Source organism: Ictidomys tridecemlineatus, chromosome 8 (assembly GCF_052094955.1).
Source record: "Ictidomys tridecemlineatus isolate mIctTri1 chromosome 8, mIctTri1.hap1, whole genome shotgun sequence".
NCBI classification, from domain to species: Eukaryota; Metazoa; Chordata; class Mammalia; order Rodentia; family Sciuridae; genus Ictidomys; species Ictidomys tridecemlineatus.
In genome coordinates this window covers 2,827,206-2,845,479 of record NC_135484.1, presented here as the reverse complement: position 1 = coordinate 2,845,479, position 18,274 = coordinate 2,827,206, and the positions used below count along the sequence as shown (strand labels likewise).

Here is an 18,274-nt window from a genome sequence, read left to right as displayed (position 1 = left end):
AGTGGGCTTCTGCACGGCCGATGGCCAAGAGACATGTGCTTGCTTCACACTCCCCACCCACAGAGCAGGATGGGCCACAGATCCAAGTTCAAGTCCTGGCTCTTAGGGAGCAATGGTGAGCCGGGTCCTGGGGTTCACTGTGACCCCACCAGTAGTGCCAGGGACACAGAGAGGCCAACCCCCACATCTCCACACAGCTACAGGAAAGTACTCCCAGAACACACAGGACCTCTGGCAGCAGGCCAGGGACCAGAACGCCTTCCATGGCTGAGGACCCCAGCCAGGCTACCTGACGTTCTGAGCTGGGTCTCCATCTCAGAGGGATGGTAACCGTGCCCTCTCTGATGGCCTTCCAAAACATTTGGTGGCCTCCTGAGTGGCAATTCTCTAACACACTTATGTGCAAAGGCTGAAGACGATTGTGGAAAGACATTTAAATTAGGCACTAAGGGCTGGGGTGTAGCTCGAGCATGCACAAGGGCCTGGACTTCATTCACAGGACCACAAAACAATCAAGAAAAAAAAGGCGTTAAAATATGTTTTAGAAAGGAACTGACCTTCTGGAGAATTCCATGTTTGCAAGAGAGGTTGAATACATCTGATACAAGCGACGAAGATAGATCTTACTTCGGGAATCCTTCTCACCTGTTTTACAAGCGATCTTGCTCTGTAATAAATATTTTGTTGTGAAAGTATTTGTGCTTGTGTCTCACCTTGGAGATGGAACCTGCAGTGGTCAAGGATGGGGACAGCACGGGAGAGCACGTTATCATACACAGCAGCCATACACCGTCATGATTCACCCAGGGCTAAACGTAGCAAGTTACTCCCCCTAGTTACGACAAGGGTGGAAACCTTCCAGCAGTGTAAATTATCAGGAAGGTAAAGGGTGGACAGCCAGCTCGGCCCTCTGTCCTGCCTCTGGCCAGGCTCATTCCTCTCGCAGTGGGAAAGAATCACGGTGGGTTTCCTCCTTTCTTTCTTCTCCACTATTGATTCTCCTGAGTCTCACTCTGAACTCAGGCCCCTCTGGCTTCTCTGGGGCTAGCGGTGCTCTGAAGCCCAGGGTGGGAGGAGAGCTGAGGAGAGCAGTGGGACCGGATCGCCAAGCCCCGACACTCACCTTGCCCTGTCCAGGGGCTCGTCTTCCCGGTCTTCCTGCATCTTCTCGCTGTTGACACCTTTTCCTCCATTCGGTCACTTGAGAAAGAAGGCCCTTGGGGAAAAGGAGACAGATCTTTCTACACATCCTTCAGTGCCACCTCAGCCAGTTGTGCTCCTCCTCTTTCACAAGGACTTAAGAAGTGAGAAGCACACCTTCTCCTCTGGCAGCTAATGCAGAGAGAAAGGCCCTGCTGAAAATCGAGGCTTGGACTCAAGGCGCAACAGCACGGTGGCTCAGAACGGGCCTCCTGATTTTAGGACGTGGCGCACGTGCCTCATGATTCAGGTCTGGCTGGCGGCGCTGGAGCTGCCCCTGCACCCTGACAGCACCTGGCCATGTGCAGCCTGTGCTGGGTTAAGCCCACACCAAAGGCCATGTGGATGATTTCTGCTCACTTGTTTCTGCTCCTCTTGCTGCTGGCTTCCTGGGTTTGGGGAATTTCGGTCTAAGCCTGCATTCAGATTTTTCTCTGTCATTTCTTCTAGAATCATCTCCTGAGGAAGACCAAAAGGGGCCCAGTGCAGTGGGCAATTGGAGCTCTCTGGGTCAAAGTCCAGTTCTGGCTCCTTTTCCATGACTTCAGGTAGGTGGTCTGGCCTGCAGCCTCACTTGAGTCCTTTATTTTGCCAGTTTAGACCTCGATACCCATGGATTGTGAGGACAAGAAACATGGTATGTAAGACTTGCACAGTGTGGGAATCTCATGTGCATTAGCTATTGAGTGGACAGCTGACATCGCTGCCCATGTGGCCCTTTCAGAGAAGGCTGGATGCCTCTCTGACTCCTTCTACCTCCATGATCCCCTGCAACAGCCCTGCCCTCACCGCAAGGTGTCCCACATCATTTCTGTTCTTGGGACACACCAAGCTGGCTCCTGCCCACAGCTGTTGAGAGCCACAACCAAGTCAAGATGGCGCCTGGCATTTTGCCAGAAGGAGTGGTTGAGAAGTAACATCAGCGAGCCATTAAGGTGATGATAATTAAGTTAAGCTGTGTATAATTATTAAGATAATGACTGATTGCTGTAACTGGATGATGCTAAATTGAAACAAGCTGTGTATTCAGTTGTGTATATAAACCTCTGCTGTCTGGCAATAAGGCGGCTCCTGCTACCTCGGGTGCCTGATACTTTTGAGTTCTCGCAGAGTTCCCGTTGAGTTCCCGTTGAGTTCCCGTTGGTTCTCGCAGAGTTCCCGTTGGGTCTGGCAATAAAGTAGTTCCTGTTTGAACCTACAAGTGGCTCGTGACCTCCTGGTTATTTGTGCCCAGCCAGACTGCGGCACACAGCCTTGGGCACCTCTGCTCCCTGGCCTGGAAGGTTCCTCCTCATGATGTTGTTATGCTGGGCTCCTGCTGGTCATTGCAGCTCTCCTCAGTGCAAGACCTCAGTCACCCCATCAAAGCAGATAAATAAGAGTGAGGGTGGACATGACGCTGTACCAAAGCACTCGCCTATATGCACCAGGCCCTGGTTCCACCCCAGCGCTGCCCAAAATAAAAAAGATGGAGTGGAGCCGGGTGTAGTGGTGCACGCCTGTAATCCCAGCAGCTGGGGAGGCTGAGTCAGGAGGATCGGAAGTTCAAAGCCAGTCTCAGCAACTTAGTGAGGCCCTTAAGCAACTCAGTGAGACCCTGTCTCTAAATAAAATACAAAATAGGGCTGGGGGTGTGGCTCAGAGGTCAAGTGCCCCTGAGTTCAATCCCCAGTGTCCAAAAAAAAATGGAGTGGAGGCTGCCTCACTCATCCAGGGCAGCAGGCAGGACACCCAGCAAGGTGCAGACAGAAGCAGCCGTGCACCAGGTGAGGAAATGAGGACTGGTGTCAATGGGAGCCAGCACCCCCACACAGCACCCGCAGCAGATGGCGCGGAGGAAAAGGAAGACTTGGGCAGAGATGCAGCCCCGCCACGGGCATCCCTTGGCCACGCTTAAATCCTCCAAACGGCGCGGGTCACCACATTATTCTAATGACAAAGCATCATTAGAAGCTTTATCGAAACATGAAGGATCTTCTGGCTCTGGGGGAGCACTGTGTTCCTCCAGGGAAATCATGGTCCACACAGGTATGTCATCTTTGTGTCACTGTGACAAAAATATCTGACAAGAACAAATTAGAGGAGGGGAAGCTTATCCAGGGCTTACTGTTCAGAGGTCTCAGTCCAAAGGTGGACAGTCCATTGCTGTGGGCCTGAGGGGAGGGAGAGCATCGGGGCAGCAGACCCCGGGGGAGGACACGGGTGTTCTGGTGAGAAACCTGCATCCTGGAACAGTGGAGGAGGTCACCTCTCGCCACTCTGGCTAGACCACACTCTCCTGTCAGGCTGCCTCTTCATGAGGCTGAGCAGGAGGCCCCGGGTCCCAGTGTCCCTACTGTCACTTTGCTGTGGTGTGCTTGCTGTTCTCGCACATCAACCCCTGCATAAGCCTCCTGTATGAAGGGCAGTTTGTCCCGAGAAGCTGAAAGCCCGTCTGGAGGACACGGCTTGCACTGGTGTGTTGAACAGCATGAAGGGCAGGTGCCCAGTCAGAGGGTAGGAGGAGACCTCAGCTCAGAAGAGACTGGACCTGGTTAACAGAGGGGAGAGTGTGCATGTGAATGTCCCTCCAGAGACCCGTCTTTGCCCAACAGGCACCTGGGTGGCATGCAGATGGCTGAGTTTGGAGTGTGCTAGCAAGGACAGTGATGAACAGGGGACCGAGTGGTGCCACAGGGAAGAGGGAGGATGTGTGTCCCTGCTCCCCAGGGCCCGAAGCAGTACAACCCAGTACATTCATTGCCAGGGACAAAGGCTTGCAGGGGCAGTTTCCTCGTGGCAGATTCGTGGCACTCCTGAGGCCCGAGTCCACTCTGCAGGGAATCCCTCTGCTGCCTGCCGAGCTGGCTCCCGGAGCGCCTGGCTTCCTTGGGTAGAAATCATCACAGGCTGGCATTGCCAGCCACATCCACGCCATGGGCCCAAGGTTGCTGCAGAGGGGCAGGACTTAGTGTCCAAGACCCTGGCACGGGAGGAGCTCCAACAACGAGGAGGTAGACAGTGCTTCTCCAAGAAGCTGGAACAGCGCCTGCAGGACGTGGAGGCGCTGGGGGTGCAGGGAGTGTGCCCGTAGCTCCTTAGGAGGACGTGCAAGGCCCAACCAGAGGCCTGAAAGCCAGAAAGATGGGGTCCAGGGAGACAGCAGTGCTGTGCGGGCTGAGGCCTACACGCAGGTACACCAGGAAGGTACCGCAGGGTTCGCGGGGGAGGCCGACACTGTCATAGAGGCACTTGCCACCATTGTCTGGGTAGATACCCAGGTGAAAAGAGCAAGAGTGGACACCAGAAGGCCTTGGGAGGTCAAGAGGCAGACAAGGGTGGAGCAGCCCAACGTGGCCATGGTGGAGTGGCAGAGAGAGCTGCCAGCCGAGAACTGCTGGCAGCCTGGGATAGTAGCAGGACATGGGGGCGGGGGGTCAGCCAGGATTCGGCTTTCCCATAGCTCTTCCCATTACCACGGTTCAGCCTCACAGCAGCCTGCAGCCCCTGCGAGGGGCGCAGAGGTTGCCCTAGCACCTCACAGCTGGCCCCCACGCATGCTCCCCACAAGCTCACTGAGCAAGGCCTCCCGAGGAGCAGGTAGTGTTGGATGCACACACATGTGCACACACACACACACACACACACATCCAGGACTTCTTATGCTAAAGTACCTAGAAGTGACAGATCAACTAAACTCTTGGAGTCTCTTTTTAAACAAAAAGAGAAAATGCTGGAACAAAGTGGGGAAAGAAAGCAGCCACTGGACACTAAGGTCAAGAAGCAGCTGTAAAGCCTCAGCTTTAGTCCGCTCCTCACGTCGCGGTTCCTTTATGGTCAGAATCAGGAAGCCCAAGGAAGAAGCTGCTGTCGGCAACGCAGCCTAGAGCGCCGTGCAGGTGTGCGACTGCGCAGATGCCCACTGCGCCTCCAGCTCAGCAGCCATTCCCCCTTTGCTCATCCTGGTGTCATCTAGGACACAGAGGGCCATCCAGAAATGGTATTAAAATGCTGGGGACCATGCAGACCTGAGTCTCGAGCGCTGGGAGGAAGCGGATCTGTCCTTGTAAAGTAGCCGGTAGCCGCTCTCAACATAATACCTGGGAGCTCTTTAAAAAGGGAAGAGGAAGTGGTCAAAGTCATGCTTTTTTGCAAACTTCAAAGGTTGCCCCCTCCCCCCTCTTTACATTTTACTGTCTGGGGAGCTGGCTCGTCTGCAGCTGTTGGCAGAGACTGTGTCCCGGAGTCAAACCTGCCTCCTCATGGCCCATAAAATTACAGCAGGGAAGCCTCGCAGGTGTGGAGAAGGAGCAGTGCCCCTTAATGATCTCCCTGACACCCCAGGCTGAGGCGCCCCGCAGGGAGAGGGGGTGGAGGAGGGTGGCAAGGCGCCCTGCTCACACAGCCAGGGTGCTGGGTCCGCTATTTACAAGTGGAGTGTACATGGACCACAGCTGGAGAGACACACGGCCCCTGACCCCCACGGATCCCCAGGTCCCATCACCTACCAGAAGAAACCTCAGTGCAATGCTCAGACCCTAAAGGAGGGAAGCGGAGGTGGGGGAAGCCAGATTAACTCAGACACCCCACCATCCAAGGTCAGAAAATGTCACACAGCATCAAGCCCCATCGTAAAGTGCTTCTGAAAACACAAGGTTGTTCTTCCTCATCAAACTGGGAGAGATGGGTAAAAATCAGACGTGTTTTCAAAGACGTCAGATTTCTGTAGGTTTTTATAGGAAACATTTCACCACTTCTCTTCAAGTGATAGAAGAAATTAATAATTATAGAACACCTATGAGCAGATTGTAGTGAGACTTGGCAAATCACTAGCTTATCATGCCTCAGTGTTTTTGGCCAATATTTTGAAACAGAAAGGGGAAAACAGAAAAATCACTGTATCTAAAGCAATCTTAAATGGTTTCTATTGGTACTATTGGGCAGATTGAAAAATGCATGTATTTCTTTAAAGAAATGGAAAAGTGAACACAGCTCTTCTGCAAAAGAAAGCAGGGCAGGACCAGACAGGGGCCACCCCAGTCTAGATCAGTCAGCTCCTCGGCATTTATTAGCGCACTGTGCAGGGAGCAGTGGGTACTTTGCCCCCTGGGGTGGGGAGGCTGAGAGCAGCAAAGAAACCAAGCACAGGAAAGAAACAAGAAGAGCTCTGTTTTTGCCCTGAGGACATTACTTTATACAGGGACGCCCAGCACCTTATCACAGAATGGACTTCAACACATTTTAAAACTCTCAGCCAAGAATTCACAATGCACTTCCAACTACCTTCACTCTTTAATGTTGTGTTTGCATCCCACATAACACTCCTTATCGAGGTGATGATTTCAACCAATTTTATCCCTTGGGTTCCAAACTTTAAATTCTACAAAAAAACTGGGGCTAGGGTAGGGTGACCCATGGAAGCATTTCTAGTGTTGGTAAAACACATCACTCAAAATCAAAGCCACCTTTTCAACAATGTAGAATCAGGTGACAATAAGAAAAGCTGTCCTCTGGCAAATGGGCCCTGAAATCTGAACTTCATCAGGCATCCTCGGGCCAGGGTCTCAGCATATAGGCCTTATGCATAGTCCAGCCCTAGTTTGTTCATTTATTTTATTTACTTATTTATTTTTGCTACTGAGATTGAACTCAGGCACTTAACCACTGAGCCAGATCCATCCTTTTTTAATTAGACAGGATCCTACCAAATTGTTTAGGGCCTTGGTAAGTTGCTGAGTCTGGCTTTGAACATGCGACCCTCCTGCCACAGGTGTGCAGCACCACACAGGCCCCAGCCCTAGCCTAAACACTACAGTGCAAGATGGTGAGAGAGATGGCTTTCTTAACTTGGACTCCAAAAGATTCACAGCACATTTGGATTTATTCTTCTGTAATTAAAATTCAGAAAGGAGAACCACCAAGTTAGCATCCCAGACTAGAGGGCTGCAGATTCCAGCCAAGGGGCCAGATCTGTGGTTTGACATTTTTCAAGTGTTATTTTAAAAAGGGACAGAAGAGAACTCCCCAGAGACCAGCTGTGCCCAGCAGACGGAAAACAATGGCTCCCCCGTCCCTGCCAGGAAGCAATGCCCTACATCACCAGGACAGCCAGGAAGCCACTCTCCAGCAGGCCACTCCCACCTCTTCCTGAGCTCTCAGGTGCCGGGTAGGAGCTCCCCGTTTCCCGGGAGCCAGTTTTACTCATGTCTGTATTACTGGTTTAGCTGTTGGAGGCTATGATGGAACATTTTTCTTAATGAAGACATCTGTCCACGGAGATTTCAACAGTATTCCTGTTCCGGGGGCTTCTGCAGGTCTTCCCAGGATGGGACCAGGCTCCGCCTTCTCACCTGGACACTGTGTTGTTGGAAGAAACCGCCTGGGTGATCCAAATCTTAGAGCTAAACCATGGGATAGGATCCTTCCATCTGGGACAAGACCACATTCCAGGCATAGTCCAAGATTCATTTTATTGCTAAAAATGTGATTAAATAAATTATTTCCCACAATACGATGCCTGTGCTCCCTAGTAAAACACATGGATCAAGCAAAACTCTGTACCTCGTCGTTTCCCATCAGGAGTGAGCACTGTGGCATTTCCATCTGCACTGCCAAATCCCTGTGGCTCCCTTTTTGTCACTTGGGGTAGTAGACCACTCATGTCCTGAGGCTGGAATGTTAGAACTCCCTCTGTGTGTACCTCACATTGTTTTTAGACATATTTGGGGTGAACAGAAAATGATACATTTTGAGAAAGTACAAAATTAACATCCTGTATTTATTTATGCATAGGTACAGACTCTAAAAAGAAAGAAAATCACGTAAGAAGGAACTTCATCCAGGATTTTCCTCATTTTATTGATTATACACTCCCTCATTACAGACCCCACAAAAGCATGTTTTCCTAGAACCCAGCAAATTAACGTGTGATCCTGGCTTCTAAGTGGAGGATATAGTTCGTCCCAAGCACCAATGACCCCATTTGGCTTACGTCTTTCGAGGTCATTAGTGCCATTTGTACTGCCCAGGGCTGCGGCCACATTTCCCAGCCCGCAGATCCAATGGCCAGGCCCTGGAGCTCTATGACCACGTGCTCAGCTCGGCCAGGCCGGGGGAGTGCATGTTGCCTGCCACAATTAGGCAAAGCGTGTAAAATTCCCAACCGAAGCTGTAAAGCATTTCTAAATCTGCGTACCTACAGGCAGTCCTGCCAGTGACGTCCTCCCAGTTTGTGTTTCTAATCCCTTTGCATAGAATTTACTAAGTCAGCCCTTTACAGACCAGTGGGTTCTGCCAAGCTGCAAGGTTTGGGGGAGACAAACAGACCAGAGGGATTGCTCAGGAAAGACTGCCAGAGGAAACTGGAGGAGAGAGAGGCCCAGACTGCCTTCAGCACTCTGAGAAGTCTGGGAAAAAGAAGTATTTCAAAGCATGAATGCAACTCTCCTTGTTTAAAATCGAACCCCTAAGTGGGCGGGATGCCTTCTACCCAGCAGCCGGCAATCGTCTTCACAGGTGGTGTTACAGATGCACTGGCCTCTGACACTGGCTGCGCGCTGTCTCAGGATGCAGAACCCATGACTGACCACAGCCAGACGCATGCTCGCTCTTCCAGCCAGGTGCTCTTCACCTGCCTGAGCCAGCAAACACGTGCTGCGTGGAGGAGGGGCAGGCTGCTCAGCACCGGTCCCCCCACCCCTGCCAGAGCCTCTGAGAGTGCAGGATGGACCCAGAACAACAGCTCATAACCCCGCTGCCCGCCCAGCAACCAAGGAGATGCCTCTCAGGCTGGACCCAGTGAGACGAGTGTCCCGGGGCCCAGGGAGCTTTGGGTCCCAAAGCAGATGTGCTGGCTGACGGTGACGAGAAAGAGGGAGGATCCTGCTTTGGCAAAGTCGAGTAGGAAATCATGCTGACTAGCCAGGCAGAGGCAGATGATGGGCTGGCCTTCAGGAACAAGACGCTCCAGTCCCCACCGAGGAGAGTCCAAGTGCTGCCCCAGGTGGGCCTGGAGCTGGGGGCCCACTCCACTGAGGAGCTAACACCTGTGCAAGGACCAGGTGTGCCCAGGGAAGCTGGAAAGAAGAACAGCGTCCTCTGGATGAGCCCCCGGGAAGGTCGGCAGAGGTGGTGAGGTGTGAGTGTGGCCCGGGTAGAGGCGGGAACAGTGGGCAGGGGAGGGGACACACTCTTCCAGCTGCTCAGGCCAGAGGCCTTCCATGCTAGGTCTTAATGGATCTGAGGTCACCCATGTGGCACGTGCCCCACAGGCCCTCCCTCAGTCCTGGGAAGCCTCCTGTGGGAAATCCACATGCAGGAATTCCATGGGTGTCGAGGGCCCGGGTCCCCCCCAGGCTCTCCACCAGCCAAGCACTCGCCACAAGCCGGCCTCTAAGACAACCTCAAAGCCAAGAGTGCAAGGCCCTGTCATGACAGGAAGGAGACACACCCCTGTCCTGCGCCAGGACCAACCTTGGAGTCGAGGGGGAACACTGGGTGGGGCCATCTGGGGGCCACTCCTGGCCACAGGGACCAATGTGGAATTTCAGAGTCCCAAATTTCAGAGCTGGGAGCCACCCACTAAGAGCAGGTCACCAAAGGGACTGGGAAAGGTGACCTCTGCCCACCAGGCCTCAAGTGTCTGCCAGCTCCCTAAAATTTGCACTGTGGCTTTTTACCAAGAAAAGTCAAGTCTGGGTAAGAAAAATGAAGGTTTTTCTTTTTTTAGGAATGGTCTGTCTGCCTACAGCTGCATTTGGCAAAATGGTATATCACCTTGAAGCCTGGAGTGAAATAAATTGCAGTCTTTACAAGCCAAGGCAAATGTTCAAAGGGGACTCGGGCATAAAGCACAGATGGCGGAGGGAAGGCAGAGCGTATTGTGCCGACACCCACAAAATGCAGATTTTTTAAAGTGCTTGAAGGCTGTTTACGGTCTGAGCACCCAGGGATTGACCCCTCTCAGCTCTGAGTACAGAGGAAGCCGTCCTAGGTGTCACCGCTGCACACTGCAATCCAGGACTGGGGCCCTCCCCCGAGGAGTGGCCTTTCTCACTCACACACCACCCCAGCCTGAAAAGCCCCCTTTTTGAGAGAGAACCTCTCAGAAACATCTGTGCAAAGCCATAACTCTACCCATTTCTTCCACATTTAGTGGAGTGTTTAGGGCGAGTATTTTTATTAGAAGGACACCTATAGTAAGATGAAGCAAGAATAGGAAAAGTGGATTCCTGATGGTCAAGTAGGGAGAAAACAAGGAGAGGGAAAGTGTTCCCGCTGAAATGTCCTCATTAGCTCTTATTTCTGATCCTTTAGTTATTTTCTCATACCAAGGAGTTTTGTTTTTAAAAAAGTGAAACTTAAACTGCACATACATTGTCACAATTAAAAATTATCTACACCCCTTCTAATCCCCCAAATAAAATTTCAATACAATAAATACTAAAAAATCACTAAAATGATAGTCATTTGAGAAGTTGGTTCATCTTTCTACCTCTCACAGAATATATTTTGAAACCTACTCCAATGAGTGCTTTTTAATGGATGGATGCACGGATGGACGGACAGATGGACAGACAGATGTGTGGTGGGTAGATGGATGGATACATAGCTGAGTGGGTGATATTTAGTTTAGAAGCAAGGATCTAGTTTTTAGAGACACACACCCTCACATAAAAGTGATATTGCCTTCTGAAAGAAAAGACAATAATAATACACCCCCAGTTTCATCTTCATAGAGAATACATTTGCTTACACAATCTCATTGTCATATACACAAACATAGAGATTCTATGGTTCATGTCCTGAGAACACCATTTCACCCCCACAGTCCTGGTGAACTTAGTTATTAAGCCGACGGTACTTGGAGATATCAAGGCCACGTGAAGAGTCTGTGCCTCTTACCTTCAGAGGTCGTTGCTGACATTCTTCCTGGGTTCTAGGCAGACAGGGTTCCTGTCCCAGAGTAGAGGCCCTGGTCTGTAAGGAACAATAGCCAGTCTCAATCCTGATGGTTGGTGGGCATCCAGATCCCAGGTGGGACAAGCCATGGGGCCGTTTCAAAACTGAAACACCTCTTATTTAGAAATATTACAATTACTTCAATATTTCTAGAACAAAAAATGTATTCTTACCATACATATTTGTTAATCGATATGACTTCCTCCCGTTCACATACACACAGTCTTTATATCTGGTCTAGATTCTCAGCAGGTAACAAATGCCCACTAATAATAGTTGCCTAAATTGGGTTGTTATTTTGTATCATTTTTTAGAGGAAAATAATCTTTGATGCCTGACAATGTCCTTCTATGTGGACACTAGGGATAAACTGATAAAATGGAGCTAGTTGTCTTACAACTTCATATTCATTCAAAACCGGGTAAAGTCTCCTTACTTTGTATCTGATGGAATTGGTGTGCTTTTGTTTTTCCTCTCTGAAGCTCAAAGGGTTTTACTTCCTATAGATCAACAGCAAATATTGTGTCACTTACACTGAAGGAAAATGAAGGTTTCCACATGAACTATCTACTAAAAATTAGTTGCAATGTAACTGACTTCAATCAGAACTTCATTGCTAAGCTATAAACGCTTTAAAAGTGTGAAGAATCCATAAAAGTGAAAATTGGAAAGAAGTGAAAACTCGGGTCAGGAGTGGAGAAGGTGAGGCCCTCACAGGTTTCAGGGCCTGTTACTGGGCAAAGGAGCCCAGGTTCAGCCTCTGAACCAGAGCCCGACGCCTGCGGTGAACCGCGCCTGTCCTAACGTCGCATCTGACACTGTCCCCAGAGCCAAGGCCCTAGAGGACAGAATCACCCCTGGACACCCACCCAGGAGCTGGGCCTGGGTGAAGCTTGATGGGAGGTCCACGCCTCGCAGGCGCGAGATGGTGGTTCAGCCCCGCACCACAAAGGGGGAAAGAGCTACAACTATTTCATTCCTGTATTACTTTCAGGATATTTTAATCTTAAAACTAGCGTGTTTTTTCTTACTAGCAAGAAAAAAAGGAGGAATTCCCTGGACAGTGCAATTCAAGGACAGCAAGATTCAGAGAAAAGGGTCCTCCTGAACAATTCGACACTAAGGAACAGAGGAGCTGCTGCAGTGTGGCACACACAGAGGCAGCTACTAAACAGCCCAGCACGGGCGTCACCCTGACGACCATCGGCCACAACGGCCCCCCATGTTCTGTGGTGCGTGTCTCACAGCCCGAGCACCTGCTGTCTTGTCCTGGCTGCACCTAAGCCCCAGAGACCTGCCAGGGTCAGTGTCAGCCAGACCCGGCTCAGTCACCTGTGGCCTCTCAGCAGCCCGCAGCTCCCCTCCAGCAGCCTGCCCAACCCCACAGCTCCAGGACAGTGCTCTCCATCTCACGCCCCACTCCCTGCCCCACCAGGACCAACAGGCATGACACGGTTCTATACCACATCTTTCAGCGTCTCTTTATGAGATACAGTCTGGCCACAGAGGGCCAACCTGTGGGCTTACCTGTGTGCACCACACTTCCTCACTCAACCTGCACCTGTCTCTCAAGCTCTGCCTACAGCCAGGCACTCCTTTCAGCGCGCAGGACAACAGTGAGCTCGTGTAGAAGCCTTCCTGCACAAGGAACTCACATCAGGCCAAGGGAGTACACAGACCAGTACATCCGAGTACATGCAAATCACGTCAGGCCAAGGCAGTACACAGACCAGTACATCTGAGTACATGCAAATCAGCCTGTGGCTTTTACAGCACAGGAGCCAGGACTGAACTGTCATAGTAATGATGAAGAACGCACCCCAGCACACTGTGCACAGCTCCAGCTGGGGCAGCCCACGCCTACGTGCTCAGCCATCCACTGCATCATCGCCCCTGAGAGAGGCCTCTGCTCCAGGACGGAGTGCAGCAGGCTCAGGAGCCCTGCAACCTGCAGCTGCTCACCTGCCTGCAGAAAGGGGTTCAGTCTGCTGCGAAATGACCAGTCTCATCTTACACCACCAGAGTGGTTCCCAGTCGAAAGTGTGACCAGCAGCCTAGCCAGGAACCACCTAGATCCCCGTGGCCAGTTGGCTGCCCACCCACGTAGGAAACAGGCAATCCATGGGCAAATGAGAAACGGGGAGAAGCAGCTGGGTGCCTCTTCACAGAAGGGGCTGTGCTTTACAGAGGCAAAGCCAGTACACACCTGTAGATTAGGCTGGGCTGGCAGGTGCCCTGGCACCCACTGGCCGGGCAGCCCCTCAGCACCCATTCTCAGAACGAGGAAGTTCTGGGAAGCCAACCTGGGGCTCTTCACTTCAAGGGTCTGTTTCCCAAGACTCCATCTGTGAAAGGCAGGAGCCCTGGGCATGCATCACAGGTGCTGCAGGAGCACAGGAAGGGGACAGGGGTGCTCAGGACAATCGGCAGTCCCTCCCCAGGCGATTCCATAGGCACTCAGCGTTCCTCTGTGAAGGGGCAGTTCCCACGGTGGACAGAGCTTTGTGGGTGTTTTTATGCCCAATCGAATCTCCCTTTCTCTACTGACCATGCCCCTGACACCACGCCTGTGCCTGCAGGTGAAATGCGGCTGCTCCAGGGGACAAAGGCTGCTGGGGCGCTGCTCACAGTGCCTCAGTCAAGCGCCCCTCCTGGGAGGGTGGCAGTTCCAGCCACTCCGTAGGTCCAGGATGCCCCTCACACCTCATCTAGCATCTATCCAGGCATGAGCCAGCCTCTGATGGAAGCCACAGCCCTGTGCCACCAGGTGTCCGTGGCGACCTGGACCCGCCCAAGCCAAAGCTGTAAAACTGAGGAGCTGAGCTGCAGGTGGGCCTCCAGGCCACACTGCCTGCATTCCTTGCTCTCTTTTTTCTCTGTGCTTGTCCTCCTTCCCCCAGGCTGGGCCTGCAGGCACTAAGTCTTCCTGCTGTTGACAACTGTCAGGGCGGTCCCCTGAATTCACTTTGGATTTAATTCCGAGTGGCACTCCTCCTTTTCATGTCAAGATGTCCTGCCTCATTCCAGTCTTATTTTTCCTCACCTCCCTGTGAACAATCTCCTCTGCGCAGCTCTCCACTCACACTGCCAAGCCTCCTCCAGCCATAGATGGACCGGGCTGCAGAGGACCAAACAGGGGCTTGGTGGCCTGCGGCCAGGCCAGGCCAGATTAAAGGCAGGGGCTTTCTCACAGTTTGGTGTGAGCTGCACCCGCCCCTCTTGAGCTCGAAACTAATTTCAGTTCCACCTGAGGGTCCTCTGCAGAGGGGATTCTGGGAAGCCGCCTGTGGGCTGTGAGCAGCAGTGCCTGGAGGGTCTGTCACTCCCAAGTCACTTCAGGCCATCTTCATGATGAAACTCACAGTCACTGGCCACAAGAAGGGCTTCTACGGGCACTGTCCTACATTCCTGGCAATTCTGCCTACTCCCTTCTGGGGCAAGGTGACACACGGCCGGCCTGACAGTTTGGAGGCAGGCCGGGTTGGGATCCAGGTCCATACTGCGCAGACTGGGCTACCCTGGGCAAGGGTGTTACCAGACTGTCCTAAGTTTCTTTTTCCCCACCTGTAAAATGGGTTTCTCGAAATCTGCAGACATGTCAGGGCACAGACATTAACTGGGATAGTCCAGGAACGACGCTGGACATCCTGTGAGTGGTGATATTAGTGGAGGCACTGGCCTGGCCCCTATCTTACTGCCTTAGTGAGATGTGTGAACCGGGTTCTACTTGTTACAATGTTTCATGCAGGACGCCTTTGTTTTTAGCTTGTTCTGCAAAGGTTTCCCCACAGCTTTGTAACTATTACAGAGAGATCCTTATAGAATTCTTATCTAACTGTGGCCTTCAGTTTTTCTTTATGTGAAATAATGTCACCATCCCACAAGAAGCTACAGAGCTGGAGCCTAGCGTGATGTACGGTGACCACCTGTGCTGTGTGGGGGCTCTGGTTCTCAAACAGTCATCTGGACAGAGTTTTTCTCTATCATGTATTTTTTACACTGTGTGTTTTTATTCCTCTGGTTGTTTTTTCTCTGTACTTCAATTAGTTTGAATTGGACCGAATATTAGGCTCTACCTAAGGAATCTGCATCCCAGACTCAAACTCCTGTAGGGCTGGGGGAGGCACTATGGGGGGCACTCAGTCAGTATTATGTATGAGTCCACATTATTAAAGGTCAGCCTGGCCCAGCATGCGCACACCCCCATGCTGAACCGAGCCTCACTTTTTTGTGACTTCTTCCCATTGGCCCTATTTCTGACCTGTGAAGCTACTTTGGATAAATATGAAATAAACATGAAATACATTTATTGGAATTTTAGCTCAGATTGCCACCACAAACTGCCGCAGACAGGGTTGCTTAAGCAACAGAGATTCACTTTCTCACAACTCAGAGGCAGGAAGTGGGAGACCTGGGAGCCAGCGCCACTGGGGCCTGGCGAGGGCTCTCCCTGCCACGGAGATGGCGGCCCCTTCAGTGTATCCTCACACACAGAGAGGGACAGCAAGTTCGCTGGCATCTCCTCTCACCAGGACACTGATCCTATGATGGGGGTCCCACCCTCGTCACCTCCCCTAAACTCACCTCCAAACATCGTCACGCTGGGGGTAGGGCTTCAACATGTGACTTGTGGGCATGGGAAGGGCACGATGCAGCCTGAGGGACAATAGCTGATAAAATGCGAACAAACGTGGGACACCTGAGAACCCCAGGTGTGGGCCCTGCAGTGCCCACACTGTCTCCCAGGGCTGCTCGGCCTTCGTCTTCCCGGTGTGAAGTGTCCAGCTCTTTCCAGCCCAACATGTTCTTTTTTTTTAAAGGACAACACTTGGGATGGGTTTGTAGCTCAGTGGTACAGCGCTTGCCTAGCATGGGCAAGGCCTTGGTTCCTCCCCAGCACAGACAGACAGAGGACAATATGTCCATCCTTTTGAAACCTCCCCAGGTATCCTGAGTCTAACGACACATTCTGCACTCGGGCCAGCTCTCCTCTCCTAAATGTGCATGTTCAGGTGGACGAATAAACTGGTTTTAGTTCTCTGAACACAGCGGGGAGCCAGAAATAATTAACACCTAGCCACTTTTAACTACCTCTACTTCCTGCAGAGACAATCAGGGTGGTGATCACTTTCAGGGTCAAAAGTCAATCAGGTTCACAAGCCGCGCATGTCCAACATTATTTGAGAAAACTGCCTTTCCTAGCTCAGAATGCGAGATTTATTTTGACCCAGGAGAGTTAGATGGAACATCTATCTCTGCAGTCATGGGATCACATGGTCCTCTTCCCAGAGGATGAGGTACATAAGACAACTCTTTGCTGCAAACCAAAATTTCAGCCATCTTCAGCCATATGACAGACCTTCCCCCCAAATACTGCTCTTCTAGCAAACTGAGAATGGTGTGCTCCTTACACCCTAGTGTGAGGCCCAGCCCTCCCAGCCACCCAGGAGGGCACAGCTTATGCACTGTCCACTGGTTGGGGCGCCAGCCAATGAGAGAACAGAGTTGATCAGAGGACAGCCTGTCCTCCTCCAAGCAGCTCCTGTTACTGCAAGTGTCCCAAACAAATCCCAGACAACGCATCGGGATGTTCGGGGGGGGGGGGGGGGGAATGTTTGCTAAAACCAGGTCCAACATGTCCACAGCACAGGGCCATCGTATATCTTTAAAACAAACTTGTACCTGGCTCGTTCATGTGGGTTCCTCTGGGCACAACCTGTAAAACAGGCACCACACTCACACCTTTGCATGTGAAGAAATGACGCGGGGAGCTTGCGGCCCTGCCCAAGCCCCCTGTTAGGGAGCAGGGTGAAAAATCAAAGCCAGACCTTCCTACTCCAAGGCTGAGCTGTCTCCGTCACACCACGGCAGCTGAGGATGGGTGTGCAGAAAGCCAGCAGGATGAGATCCAGCTGGAGAGGTGCAGCACTCACCCCGCCTCCTACCTCTAGACCCTGGCTCTGTCTCCAGGGCGGCTCCCCAGCTTCATGGGGTGGTTCCTCAGTATTGGGGTCATCTCATCTGGGGGAATGGAGAGCTCTGTGAGGATGAGCAGGACTGGGGAGATGGGAGGCACATGGTCAACCAGAAGCCTTCCTCCTGCTGCAGAGCTGGGCACCGGGAGGCGGCCCTGGAGACAGAAAAACCTGTTCCCTCAGAGCGGGAGTCCTCCCTTCCACAAACGCAGACCCTCCCACCAGAGCTGCGTCTGTAGTCATTTTCACCAGGTTTTGTCTCCCCTGTCACACCTGCCTTTACATCTTCCAAATGAAATTACACGGATGATGCAGAATACTACTTTGTGTGCATAAGTATTCAAAACTGCCCGTTAGACCAATCACTTCACCACATGAGTATTTTTAATGCTAAGTAACAAAAAAGCTTGGGACATAGTAGACATGAAAGAATCCCCTAGCAGAAATGAAAACGCAATGTCAGAGAACATTTCTTTCATCCCTAGGAGCAGCCTCACCTGTCTCCACCGGCAAAGCCTGTCCTGGCGATCAGCGTCCACCAGTGGCCTGGCTTCCCTTCTCCCAGGAGCATCCTGAGGCCTGGCATTCAACACTGGGGAGAGATATTTGAGGTAGCAAGAAGCTCAATTTGTACTACTGTTCAGTGCTGTATAAGTAGGAAAGAATGTGAATTCACATTGAGATAAACACTTAATATTGAGGATCCAGCTTAATGTTTGAACAGTAAATTCTTAATTTTGGAATAAACCTGGGAATTTACAGTTCTTTCAACTATGAATTTTTTTTCTTTTTGGAATTTCAGCATTCAGTATTATTTATATACTTAAATGCTGGTGGATAGATTTGTCATCATCTCCAAGTCAAAAATTTTACTGTAGATTATTAACTCATAATATTCTAGAGAAAGCTGACCTTTTTCATTTGGGGGAAGACCCAAACCATGCTTTACATATTTAAACACCCCAAAATTATAGTGAACAACATTTGCAGTCACCTATTTGGATAAAAGTCCTGCATTTCCTAGAAATTGGTGCTATTTTTCTTCTGTGAATATTTATGAGCAGGTCTCTAACCTCTCTAGGTTCAGATTTCTTCCTACCAGACATTTAGGTTCAGTGCTTGACTGTCACAGTTCGATAACCAAAGGATATGGGAAGCTC

At 51.3% G+C, this 18,274-nt stretch overlaps 1 protein-coding gene across 1 annotated transcript in view; it reads right to left on the bottom strand.

Moving 5' to 3' along the window:
- Positions 1-18,274, bottom strand: part of LOC101958370 (uncharacterized) — a 49,267-nt gene that overhangs the window by 8,352 nt on the left and 22,641 nt on the right. The window contains exons 5-8 of the mRNA XM_078018651.1: positions 17,612-17,706; positions 11,083-11,157; positions 1,124-1,216; positions 558-667 (exon numbers count right to left, since the gene is read on the bottom strand). Of these exons, the coding sequence (XP_077874777.1) occupies positions 558-667; positions 1,124-1,216; positions 11,083-11,157; positions 17,612-17,706 (373 nt within the window). The remainder of the gene's footprint in view (positions 1-557; positions 668-1,123; positions 1,217-11,082; positions 11,158-17,611; positions 17,707-18,274) is intronic.